We start from the raw sequence: 14,107 nt of genomic DNA on the forward strand, positions 1-14,107 counted from the left end.
CCGAATTGTATAATGTGTTTTATACTATATACATAGTTAGGGCACGTAGAATAAGTAGTGGTGAGGCGTTCGATCAATTTTATTTTATTAAATAGAGATTTAGCAAAGCAAGTTGAGATTTACTTTCAATTGAATTATCTTTTACACAATATTCAATTAAATATGCTAAAAGTAACAACTGGTTTACTCTGGAACTGCAAATTGAACAAACGCTTTACCACATTTTTGTTTTAGCTTTTATATAATTTATAAAATATAGTGCGAATGTCAGAAGTTTTGATACAGAAATGTTGTAGCCTAAGCTATTTATATGGATTGGTATTTCGCCAACAAGTTGCTTGTTATCCCAAAAAATAGTTTGTAATAGTGTTCCTACGAATGTCTACTTATTGTCATAAAATTATGTGAATGCTTGTGTTGTAATTGTTGTCTATGTCTACGCATCTCACAAAATAAATTGTCTAAGTTATTGTTAGACTCCACTCGGTAGTCATACTCAATGTTTTGTAAAGAATTGTTCACAAAATTTGTTAAGTGCTTTTTGCTTGTTTTGTTCAATGTGTAAAATTCGTCTGTTTCTATTGTAAATTTGTGGAATGCTCTCTGTTTGTGAATTTCTTGTGTCGCAAGGTTCATGTGAAGTCGTCTTGAAACTTTAATTACAATGATATATTTAAAACATGTAAAAGTTACCTTTTGCACATTTACCTTGCGACATAGCAATATGTTATTCTGGTTGTGTTGGTTTTTGAGAAAATAAATACACGAATTAAGTTATGAAAGTCTTTTATTTCTATTACACAGTCAGTATTCAGTATTCACATACCTAATCCTAAATTCAATTAATTACAAAATATCTACACTAACGCCTTTTTAACGATAACGTAGTATGGAACGTAACAAAGCCACTTATGTGCACAAATATTGTTGTAATCTAGAAAACGTTCTAGATTTCCCTATATGTATTTAAATTCTTACACTGATTACTACGGATCGTAGTTTATTTACACGTTCACCGATCACACTGTCCACACTTACGCCGGTGGGTTATGCGCTCGTTAAGTCTCTCACGTACACACTGTCCGATTCATCTGAACTGACACTCTGGTCAGTGGCTAGGGGCTAGAGAATCGTGAGGCTGATTCGCCTATCGAAGATGGTGTTCATCTGTCGCGTCTTGACAGCTCGCTGCGCGTCGAACGGCGTGCGGAACGCGACCCGCGCGTCGCCCGTCGGCTGACCGCGCTCGTTGTACCGCCTTATTACGTCGTCTTGGGTCAACTCGAATTCCGTGAAGAACGTTAAGATGTCATCGACTGTAGCGCGGAAGGGCACGTTCTCCATGGAGACCACGCAGCCCGGAGTTCCGAAGTCTTCGAGCGCCGGGTCCTGCTCCTCTTGCTCGTTCATCGGCATCGGCGGGCGCGGGTCGCCGTTGGTAAAGCCCCCTCGACCTCGCCCGAAGCCACGGCCCCGGCCTCTATCGAACCCTCTGCCGCGATCCATCCAACCGCCGCGACCTCTGAACCCGCCCCTGCTCATGTCGAACCCGCCGCGTCCCTGATCGAAACCGCCGCGGCTCTTGTCGAACCCGCCACGGCCTTGGTCGAAACCGCCTCTGAACCCTCCGCGGTCGAAGCCTCCTCTATCGAAGCCCCCGCGGCCTCTGAACGGTTGGCCGGGACCGGCGAAGCGCGGCACTTCGAAGAACGGTGGAGCGCTGCCGAGTAGACTAGGTCCAGGAGGAGGATTTTTGCCCTCTTTCGGTCCCTCTAGGGCTTCTTCAACGACACCGCGAGTTACCAAATCGACTGTGATTCTACAGCCGTCTAACATTTGACCGTGCTTCGTGACGGCTTGCCTCGCTTCTTGCGTCGATCTGAATTCACAAAAACAATCACCGGAAGGCATGCCGCTTCCGTCCAACATTAGATGTATTCTAGCCGGCACCGCACCCGTATCTGATAGGAAATTTACGATAGTTCGGTCTGTCGCTTCTCTCGGCAGACCTTTCATAAGAACCGAGTCGAGCGGCTCTTCTTCCATATTGACGGTGACGGCCCGTTGGTTGTTGATAGTGGGCGGTTTGGTTTGGAATTGAACGTTAGGTTGATTCGGGAACGGTGGCCGGTTGTTCCAGTTAGCTGCCGCAGTTCTGGGGTCTCCTATCCCGGGGGCAGGATATTGTACCCTATATTGCGGCGCCGCGCCTGGGAACGGTTGTCCCATATTTTGTGGGAAAGAAGGATTTGGGAAGAAACCCTGGGGCTGCTGGTGCACTGGTATCATGGGCGCGACGGGCGCTGCAGAGCCGTTGTCCAGCTGTGGCCGGCGCTGGCGCGGGTCTCGCGGAATCGACATATTATTTTCTTGATTATTCTGCATTGTATCTAATTGGGGACCGTCAGCCTTTTCCGCTTTCGGTTTTATATTTTCAAATTCTTCTTGTGTCAATGGAGTGAGAGACACTTGACGTCTTCCAAATGTATAACTCTCTTTTCGTTCGAAAGCCACTTTGGCATCTTCTGGCTTTACGAATTGAACGTAAGCAGTTTTTGTCCGAGTCGTTCTACAATCGTCTAATATTATGGACAGTAATGAGAAATCACTGAACACTTTAATAATTTCGTGTTCTTTAACAAAATTGGGCAATTCGGACAATTTTAGTATGCTGAAACTTTGCAAAGTATTGTTTTTCTCTGCTTCTAACTTTGCATGGTCTTCATCCGTGTCGTTCTCAGCCCTGAAGGGTAAAAAGGAATCGACTGCCGCATCATATACACTGTCATCTAAGCTCTCTACTACAACCTTAGCTCCCTTTAGCTCGTTGTTCTTACGTTGCAATGCTAACTGTTTGGATTGGGAATCACAAAACCGTACATAAATAGTTCCGGTGCGGCGACCCATGTTATCGTTGATCATTTTGATACCATGTTTGTCGATCATGTATGGGAAGAAGCGACGCACGTCACCGTAGCTCGTATGATTTTGAGCATTTTTTATGACAACGCAACAATCTTTGTTCTGATCAATAGGATCAAATCTGCTCTTACGGAAGCTTCCTCCTCCCCGCGCCACGGTAGCACCACCGCGAGCACTTACGAATTTATTCCCATTCTGCGGTTCACCTTGAAATGCATTAGGATTTCTTTTCTTTCCTAATTCTTGCAGTTTACTTAATGCTTCGGCCATCGTCGGGTCGTTGAATCTAGTGGCCACGTTGACGCTGGCGAGAGGCCCGTTAGGGAGGGTCGGGTTAGGCAGGGCAGCGAGTTGAGCTTGGATACTCTTAGCCATGGCAGTGTAATGTGAAGGCGAGCGGCTTGCATCGCTCATACCGTCCATGGTTCTATCTTGAGAGTTCTGTGGTGGAGATTTCTTATCGAGATTACGTCTATCGCGGGATCGACGAGGTGATCGATCGCGGGACCGGCTGCGATCTTTCCTATCTCTCTTGCGATCGCGGCGATCTCTACTTCTACTGCGATCACGGCGCCTCCTATCCCTAGAGCGGGAACGATCTCTGCGATCTCTCTTTCTTTCTTTCCTGTCTCTATCCCGTGATCTCGACCGAGAGCGAGATCTAGTTCGCCGCCTATCATCTTTGCGTTTTTTATCCGATTTGTCTGATTCCTTCTCCTTGTCTTCATCAGGCGATTGGCTACGGGTAGGGCTGAAGAGTGGAATAGGTGGTTCGATTACAGCGGGCTGGGGTATTTCTTGTGGATTGCCGATACCGGGGATGCCAAAGCCTGACATGGAGTTAGAGCCGAGTGCTGCAGAGAACGGGGTGATAGCAGGAGGGGTGGGTGCCGCTGGTTGAACGGGCGCGGCTGTCACAGGGGTGGGCACCGGTGAAGGAGCAGCCAGGCTCATGAGGGGCACGCTTTGGCGCGCCGCTTCTATGACCTTATGCATCTCTGAGCGGGAACTCAGCAGCAGCTTCACTTGAATCTCTTTGATTTTACCGCCATCTAGCATCATCGCTTGCCGTGCGTCTTCATCCGTACTGTAACAAAATAAAATGAATCATTATTGTGTATTCTCAATTATTAATAAATGGTTTGTCTGCATTTATATTTTTATTGCGTACGTAGTCTAATAAGTAATAACTATTAATGTATGTAATACAAAACACTATCTATTAGTATTTAGGACTTCTGTAGTTTCAGAGTGTAGTAATCATTATAAGGTACTAGCTTTACCTGTATTAATATATATAGCATTCAGATAGCATATATACTAAAAGTAAGTAAATTTATAGCTTATATCATATTCTGGGACATAAGCAACATCTTTCATCACTGCCTAGTGTTATAAATATCGGTTAAGTAGTTTACCCGTGAAAGAGGAACAAATATACACACATCCAACCATTCTCACAAATTTACCCATAATAATAGTAGTTAGGTAGATTAAGATTTATAAATCACTAGCGGCCCGCCCCGGCTTCGCCCGTGGTACATATGAAAAATAGATGTTGGCCGATTCTCAGACTTACCCGATATGCACAGGAAATTTCATGAGAATCGGTCCACCCGTTTCGGAGGAGTATGCAGACTAACATTGTGACACGAGAATTTTATATATATAAGATTTAAATTGGATTTTTGAAAAAAAATTGTCAATAAATTTCTCGTGTAACTACTTACTCAGACCGTATTTATTCTTTTATGTAAACTAAGCCCTTCCATATTATGGTCTAATTCTTACTATGATCTAATACCTACTTCAAATATTTATTCATTATAAGTGTCAGTAAGTAAACATCAAGATTTAATTTTAGTGAAAAGAATACCTAAACGAACACATAACTAGGTGCATCATCACTACATAGTTTATACAAAGTCGCTTTCTCTGTCCCTATGTATGCTTTAATCTTTAAAACTACGCAACGGATTTTGATGCAGTTTTCCTTAATAAATAGAGTGATTAATGAGGAAGGTTTTAGTATATGATTTTTTAGGTTTTAGACAATACGCCGCGGGTGGAACGCTAGTAAATTAAATACATGTTGATTATTATGTGATTATTACCTACAGGCTACAGGTAGGTAGGTGTACCTATTTGAGAAACTCATATTTTTTGGTATATTTCATGAACAATAGATAGTAATGAATCAATAGTTATATTCAAACTCAAAACTCAAACATTTATTTATTCAATTAGACTTCTTCTAGAAGCACTTTTGAAACGTCATTACATATTTTTAACATTTACCACCGATTCGGAAGCAGTATTCATTTTAAACATGTAAACAGACTGAAATTTGTAGCAGGAGCTGGGAACTCTCGACACTCGAAAAATACCGCGAATACAGGAAAGCTTATAGGAAGCCAATATTATTAGTTAACAAATATGTACTATTCTATACACTACTACCATTAAGGGGGCGCATAAAGCAAAATAACCAATCTTCTATTAGATGATACGTGTAATATGCAAGACCAAATCTAAAAAATAAAATATATATCAAACTAGATGATATGTTCAACGATTCTGTTTAATCAAAAACATAAAATATTAAAATTTACTCGATAAAAAAAAATCACCAAGTTAGCTCTAATTTTCACACTTTTACGTTTTCTACTTGACATGGTAATACTTATTATGATTTTTTTTTCATAAACAATTATATTAAAACATTTGCAAGATATTTGTCAGAGCATTTTGTGTAATTACTTTTAGTTTTGGTTTTATCTGCGATAAACCACTTTTATCGTGACAAAATCAAACGTTTATCTCGAGAAAAAAAGAGCGCCAAAAGTGGTTTATCGCAGATAAAACCAAAACTAAAAGTAATTACACAAAATGCTCTGACAAATATCTTGCAAATGTTTTAATATAATTGTTTATGAAAAAAAAATCATAATAAGTATTACCATGTCAAGTAGAAAACGTAAAAGTGTGAAAATTAGAGCTAACTTGGTGATTTTTTTTTATCGAGTCAATTTTAATATTTTATGTTTTTGATAAAACAGAATCGTTGAACATATCATCTAGTTTGATATATATTTTATTTTTTAGATTTGGTCTTGCATATTACACGTATCATCTAATAGAAGATTGGTTATTTTGCTTTATGCGCCCCCTTAAGGGCCGATTTTTCAATCCTTGGTTAAAATTTATCCGTCCAATAAAGTATTACACGAACATTTTAAAATGTCACCTGTAAACTGGCATATACGGACAATTAGAATACATTTTTGAAATGGTAGTTTAATACGTTATTCGATGAATAAGTTTTAACAAAAGCAATGAGCATTTATGTTTTTAAAAAGAGCAATGGCTCGCCCCCACTTGAAACAGAATAAAATATATGTCACAAATATGTAGTTATAAACTTATAACCATTGCGGCATTGCACTTAGATATTCTGCATTTTGAGTTAGGTACTTAATTTAAAAATCGTTTAGCTGGTGTTCACATCTTACTTCTACAATATGTATTTATGTAGGTAGGTACATATTATAAACTTAATATTTCTCATATATGTGTGTTTGTCACTGAACAATCGGTTGGACCAATTTTAATGAGATTTGTGTAACTAACAATTGTTTAGAATTACAATTTGAACCTAGCATTGCTAAATAGTGTAGTGTAGTACCTATAATAGGTAAGTGTTAAGATTTGCTTGCAAACCATTAAAAAATCTTTAAATTCCTAACTATTCACGCAACATCCATATGTTGAGATAGAGAAAATATCAAAATACATAATTATTAAAAAATTGTAGGTAATTAATAATTATTACTATTACCTAATTATTATAAACAATTTATGAAATACTGGTTAGGTACTATACAGTTTCATCCAGGGACAAGCATTTCCGTAGGTATTATATTATTCTGGTACATACGCTACCTACATCACTGACGACTGACGAGTACCTACCCATCATCAAAATACGTTCATCAAAGACATATTCAAACATTCAAGTTAATATTACTCGCTTGTAAGATCAGCTCATGATCATCAGATCAGCCCTCCTATGCAAGTGGCTTTCTGTTAGCGTAGCGTTCAATAGAATAGACTACGAATGTATGAGATTGACGTAAGCTGTAGATAAACAGGGGGGCAGACTGTAGATACGTTTATCTACAGCTTACGTCAATCTCATACATTCGTAGTCTATTCTATTGAACGCTACGCTAACAGAAAGCCACATGCATAGGGGGGCAGCTCATCTATATCTATACTAATATTATAAAGAGGAAAAGTTTGTAAGTATGTATGTATGTATGTATGTATGGTTTTCACGCAAAAACTACTGGACCGATTTCAAAAATTCTTTCACTATTAGAAAGCTGCATCTTTACTGAGCAACATAGGCTATATTGCATTTTCAAAAAAATTAGAGATCCTTACCAAAAATGCAATAATGTAACCCAAGGTGTAAAAAAATCCTCAATAAAACTTCTGTCATCGCGTGCGCTGCGGAATCTATTGAAGATAGAACAAAAAAATGTTCTACGGTATTATAGAATGGATCAATATCTACAAGAAAGTCCGCGATACCATATGTCCATCTTCAGTAGTTATGTTACTACAACAACTTTTTTACGTTTTCAAAGTAAATAGAAGTGCCGACAGTAATCAAACCATGTTATCCATACACATATATTAATCCTTATCCCATTAAATGATGTTTTATTATAGACTGTTTCAATACCAGCAAAATACTTTTTAAATGAAAAGAATTGGATATTCCATTCAAAAGATATAACGAATTTTTAAAAGTGTCAATCTACAGAAAATAGTAGGTATACTGTTTGAGCAGGCCGTAGTGCGGGGGTCACGGAGGAATTCTACCAATATGCGTCTTGACGGAACACAGTGGGGTTTTGGTCGGTAGGAATCCGACATAACCCACGGCCCCTCCCCCGGAGGCCGTGGGTATCTATGAAAGATTTCCCCACTAAAACAAAAAAAAAAGGCCGTAGTGCGGGACGGGGTAAAGGTGATTTTCATGTGATTAAAAATTAAACCTATAGTCCGACCTATAGTAGACTTTTCACTGTAACGATATCGCTATCTATGCGGGTGAAACCGCAGGGCATTGCTAGTATGTATATAAAAATGAAACCCGTTTCGCGTTGTCACGGCCGCGGCATCACGCGTGAACGGGTGGACCGATTTCGATAATTCTTTTTTTATTATATTCCTTGAAGTACGAGGATGGTTCTTATGTAGAGAAAACGTAAATATGTACCGCGGGCGAAGCCGGGGCGGACCGCTAGTATTATATATTCCCACAGCTGGGACACGGGCCTCCTATGAGGGTTGCACGTTCCATTCACGACGCTGGCCAAGCGCAAGTTGGCGGATAATTGTTTATTAAATTTATAGCAAATTTTAATTATCGATTAGATTTATTTGTGTGAAGGGAAATAACTAATCCTTATTTAATTTTGCATTATTTATTAATCGGCTCACTTGAAGCATCAGGGTGCTTTACAATGTAGGTAAAAGTTAAGCCAAAATATAGAGCTTATCTGTTGAATAAAAGCTTAGCTAATTATGAAACAGCGCCATTAAATATACTTTACTGGAATGGATGTAATGTAAATTTTTAATTTAAATACTTCAAAAGTCACCAAAATTGTCTACCTAAATATTTCCCGCCGTAAACAGACTAGTGTAACTACAATTTTCTAAATCATTGTGAAAAAAAGAAAAAACGTACAGAAATAGAGCAAGTCCTTCACAAACCAATATTGTTTTTTAATCGGTTTAGGATTGGAGGAGAAAACCGGGAAATACGAGAGCTCGACTATTTTATCTAGCTAGGGAGGGGGAGGGGGGAGCAGCTAAGGTGCATTTGTCCCTATCGCACAGTTTTCGGGGTGTTCGGAGAAGGGAGGGAGCTAAAATCAAATACCTAATTTTGAAAAGTAGCGCCGGTATCAATTCGTCTTAAGTACCTAATTAAAATTCGAGATCCAATGTCCCCTACTTGTCGCTGAAATCAACACTGCTATGTATGTACTAGGGATGTAACGATACATGATTTTGCCGATACGATACCGATACCGATATTTGTAATAAAATATCGGCGATACCGATATCGATGGCTTGGTAGAAAAATAAATAGTGAATTATGCATCAAAGTTACCAACATTTAACAGAGACTCAACTGTAAATCGTATTCTTTTAAATAACAATGGCAAATAAAAAAAAAAGGAAAACCATTTATTTTAGTACTATTATTTTACAAAGTCAGTTAAACTTTAAGTTATACACATACAATCAGTACCTAATAAAAGTTTACTATTGGTAGAGTTTTTTCAGAAAACAAAGTGCGCACGCGCGGGCGGCCTCCCGCATCGTTCATTGGGCGCGGTTTTTTGAATTGTTTGATATCGGTTGTTTTATAATCGGCGATACCGATATATCGGCTTGACGATTATATCGGCCGATATATCGGTATCGTTACATCCCTAGTAACTATGTACCTAACTATGTATACCTACAAGATATGTGTAACTATTTTCTACCGCGACTGGCTACAATATTGTTGAAGTTATCCATTTTTTTTGCTTGTATTTTTATGCAAAATTGCAAGCTCCATTTTTTGCTCGTAAAAATTGACGATCATTGTTTATTCCAGTAACTAGGTATGTAGTTAAATAATAAATTGTCCCATGTTCTTAATTAATTAACAGGATTCTTAATTAATAGCATTCATATATTAGGTATGTAATTCTAAATGTGTACCTTTTTTAACGACTTATTATTTCTGGCATAATCTTGAAAATATACTCGCCATCTTTGGATGCTCCCCCCACTCTCCCATGCAACTATTTCACTGTACGAACTATTGAATCGTAAACAATGGACTATTGTTAATTATTTAGAATAATAATTTAAAAAATATATTCATGAGTTCTCAATCTTTAGTGGTTTAAAGTTAACTCAAAAATGGAGCATTTTCGTAAATTTTCTAAAAAATCTTAGAGAAAGTGTAAGAAATGTTATAGTATGCTATATATTCGTGATCTACTCAATAAGCTCTTTCATTTGATACCCCACGCGGCATGTTTTGGAAATGTTTATTTTTTTCTTTGTTTGCCATATTTAATTACCGGGATGCGGGGAAGGGGACCACAAAACTGGTTGGCAACATCTGTCTATAGGATGTCTGGGATCTATACAATACCTATATATCAGAAGTCAGATTTAGGTCCGCTATTTTTGCAAACGAAACTCCACTGAGAGTCTTGTCTACATATTATCATTGTAAACCCCGTTGGTTACTAAATTAATATTATAGGTTTGGACTGGTTTGAGTCTGCGAGTTGAACGGCTGCGCTGGAGTCTCGCCGCGTCTTTCCATTCTATACAAGGCCAGCACGCAACGGTGTGAACTGTGAAACTAATCAGTAATCACGTATAGATTGGAAATAACTTTTTTACAAAGTTCTTCCAATCTATACAATAGCATTACGCAAATACTCGAGTATACTTTGTAGTGAAGTAAGAATAGCGATCCAAAACGTACAGCTGCAGCGCCATTATGCATGGGGACTAATAGTGTATGTGTTCCGAAATCCCGAAACACAATCTCTTCGCGGAACTGGTTTATTTATTTATTTTTGGTTTGGCAAAAGCCATCAGGCAATTATTCAAATACATTTGGATTTCACCCTTTGACTTCAGTCAAGCAGCAGCAGTCAGCAGCAGTCTCGGGCGCCTCAGCTAGACGACTGACGAAAAGGCCGAAATATTACATTTATTTGGGCTTTGAAAAAGTCATTATGCCAAGCCGGACGCGCCGCGGCCGAGTCGTGAGCCGCGCACCAAACGAACGATTTTCTTGTGAACTAGTTGCCAGTGATTAACTGATTATCGCTAATTTTTATATGTGAATATGAATTAGCGATAATCAGTTAACTACCTAGAAAATAGAGGACCACATAGGGTAGACTTTTTTAGAGGTAGGTTTTTTTTTTTTTTTTTTTTTTTTTTTTTTTTTTTTTTTTTTTCCTGCTCGAGGGTAGGTGTGAAAACACGTGTTTTAAGAGCTCCCCGAAGTTTTATTTTATTTAATTTACAAATTAAGTCTATATTTGCGGTATGTTATAAAACTTTGTACCTGGTGTCACTGGCTGTCTTTCCTTATATTAAACACTTCCACTTTCCACTCATATCCATATTATGGCACAAGTCACACAAGTCACTATGATGGACACAGTGAAGCAATCCATGGTTGACATGACAGTTGCTTTTAATGCACGATTGGAAGAATTCCAACAGCAACTTGATGGTATTAAGTCCCCAGCTACTGCATCTTCAAGCCCTTCGGCAAAATTATCAGCTGAATTTGATGTGTTTCGTACATTTGTTATTACATCTCTCAAATGCTTAACTACACAAGTTGAAGTCCTGTCAAATCTTTATGAAAAGCAAGAAATGCAGAGGCGGAGGAAGATGTTACTAGTTCATGGTGTCCCGGAACAAACCAAGGAAGATACAGTATCCACCGTAGTCAAGGTCATAAGTAACAACTTGGATTTACCAGAGATTGACTCTAATGCCATATCTCTCTGTCATCGCCTTGGCCGCGCCACTAAGGATAAGCCACGGCCTATTCTTATAAAACTGCATAATGTTTCTTTGAGGGACAAGATTTGGTTTGGTAAAACTGGATTTAAAGGCTCTGATTACACTTTGTCGGAATTTTTAACAAAAAGAAGACATTCCTTATTTATGGCTGCTCGTGAAAAACTTGGAGTCACAAAATGTTGGACGGCTAATGGTAACATTATGGTGGTGGCTCCTGATGGCACGCGTCGTCGAATAGCTACTCAGGCCAATTTGGATGAGTTGCCTGCGGTGGCCGCTTCTTCCTCTGGGGCTGAATCGCAACGCCAATTGGAGTCGAAGAAGCCACTTTCTGCAGCTCAACGATCTCGTAGGAATCCCAAGACTAAGTAATAGTTATTGTCTCTTTTATCTTAGCATAACTTTGCCTATCTGCATATATTAAGTATTAATTTGTTCTCAACATAACATCTGATCCAATTTAAATTAGTTACTGTTCTTTGATTTCTTTTATTACATACACGTTTCGACAATAGTTCTAAGTTAAAAATTAAAATGTAACTATTATTTTTTATATATGAGTATTTAACTTTTATGATAGGCAATTAGTTTCAAGGTACCCACTGTTTTTATTTTAAATATTATAAATAACTTGTTTACACTCGGTAATGTCAATTATCAAAACCAACTGTCAGTTTGCATTGTCAACTGAGACTTGACAGTTATCTTTTGCTGTTCCGACTACAAGTCTTTTGGTTTGTGCTACTTGCTTTTATGATTAATTATTTCTATAACAATAATATGTGAGTAATATTCATTTTTATTTTTTTTCTTTTGTTTTAGTTTAGCTAAAGTACTTTACTTTAATTTTTTATGTTGTAAGTGGATTATTGCTGCCGTCTTCTAGATAGGCTAGTGGTACAAGGGATTAGCAATTTAGGAAACTTATTTTATTTTTAATTAGTTTATCATATTTTATACTTATCTTTTATTTAATATATATTTTAATATTATTTATTTATTTATCTACTACTTATTTATAATATTATATTGCATACATAAAATATTGCACATTTCGCCATGTCAAGTGTTGAAATTGATAGTGATGGAACTTTTTATTCTTTTGCATCCGACGAAAAAGACGGTGACAGCAGTTTTCACAGTACATCCTTTTCTCCTCTATGTGATACTCTTACTTCCTATTTTACTCCTTTCCCAAGTAATTTCAATGTTGTGCATATCAATGCACAGAGTATTCCGGCACACTACTCAGATCTGTTAGCATCCTTTGAAACTCCTCACATCCATGCCATACTCATTTCTGAGTCATGGCTTAAACCTTGCATCCCTTCCAGCTCCTACTCCTTACCTGGTTTCCACCTCATCCGCAACGACCGTGAAGGCAAAACTGGCGGCGGCGTTGCAATCTACCTTCGCTCACACATTCCTTACTCTATCCTAAACTCCTCTCCTCAACCTCCACAAGCCGATGCAGCTGAACATCTGCTGCTTGAGGTAACCCTCTCCCACACAAAAATACTCCTCGGTGTTTTTTACAGTCCTCATCTTTCCTTTGATTATTTTGATAAATTTGATATTATCCTTGACCGATTCACTCCCCTTTATGATCACACTATCTTGATGGGTGACTTTAATACCTGCCTCCTTAAATCCGACGCACGTGCGCATAAGCTATGTTCCATTGTCAATTCCTTTAACTTACACATACTCCCTCTCAATCCCACGCATTTTTTTCCAAATTGTGCCCCTTCCCTTCTTGACCTAATCCTTGTTTCCTCTCCCGATAAGATTTCTAGGTTTGGACAGTGTCCGGCCGAGGGATTCTCCTATCATGACCTCATATTCGTTTCCTATAAAATCCGCCCTCCTAAGCCTAAACCTAAAATAATCCTACAGCGCAATTTTAGTGGTATTGATCCAGATCGTCTTATTGCTGATGCATCCGAGATCGATTGGTCTGTGATTTATGGGGCTCAAGATGTAAATGAGAAAGTCGAACACTTCAATAACCTCGTCACTGGGCTTTTTGATAAACACGCTCCGTTGCGACCTATTAAACTGAAACACCTGCCCGCTCCTTGGTTGACCGAGGAAATTAAAGTACTGTTAGCAGCAAAAGCCAAGGCTAAATCCAAGCTCAGATCTGACAATAGTGAGATACTTCGGGAAAAGTTCAAAAAAATTCGAAATCGTTGCAATACACTATGTAGAGATGCACAAAGACGCCATATTCACAAATCGGTCGAGGACGGCGACTCTGCTAAAGTTTGGAAATTCCTTAGATCCCTTGGTATTGGCAAATCCCCAAATAATTCCTTACCTTCATGCGTAAACTTGGATAGTCTCAATACGCATTTCTCTTCTCATGTTAACAATTTCGACGCTAAAGTTAAACAGCGTACTTTAAATAGAATTACCTCTGACTCTGTTCCTTTGCATCCTCCGTTCAAGTTTAGTCAATTTTCTGATTGTGATGTTAAGAAGAACATATTAGCTATAAGCTCAAAAGCTGTCGGCAGTGACTGCATTAGCCGTAATATGA

At 38.5% G+C, this 14,107-nt stretch overlaps 2 protein-coding genes across 2 annotated transcripts in view; one reads left to right on the top strand and one right to left on the bottom strand.

Annotated features, from left to right (window-relative positions):
- Window positions 1–769: 769 nt before the first annotated feature.
- The window catches only part of LOC149478692 (uncharacterized), a 30,373-nt gene continuing 17,035 nt past the window's right edge, over window positions 770–14,107 (bottom strand). The window contains exon 3 of the mRNA XM_089708636.1: window positions 770–4,009. Coding sequence (XP_089564762.1) covers window positions 1,123–4,009 — 2,887 coding nt within the window. The 3' untranslated portion in view covers window positions 770–1,122. The remainder of the gene's footprint in view (window positions 4,010–14,107) is intronic.
- Window positions 10,958–12,228, top strand: LOC149478693 (uncharacterized). The gene has a single exon (XM_089708469.1). It carries the CDS (start codon window positions 11,158–11,160, stop codon window positions 11,935–11,937), a length of 780 nt encoding a protein of 259 aa, XP_089564595.1. The 5' UTR covers window positions 10,958–11,157; the 3' UTR covers window positions 11,938–12,228.

The sequence above is a fragment of the Colias philodice genome, chromosome 21, assembly GCF_061535455.1.
Source record: "Colias philodice isolate Cphi_HAF_F1 chromosome 21, ilColPhil1 Martin Lab GWU primary, whole genome shotgun sequence".
Lineage (NCBI taxonomy): Eukaryota > Metazoa > Arthropoda > Insecta > Lepidoptera > Pieridae > Colias > Colias philodice.

Coding starts and splice junctions, on each gene's coding strand:
- LOC149478693 (XM_089708469.1), top strand. CDS start 11,158: ATGGCACAAGTCACACAAGTCACTATGATGGACACAGTGAAGCAATCC.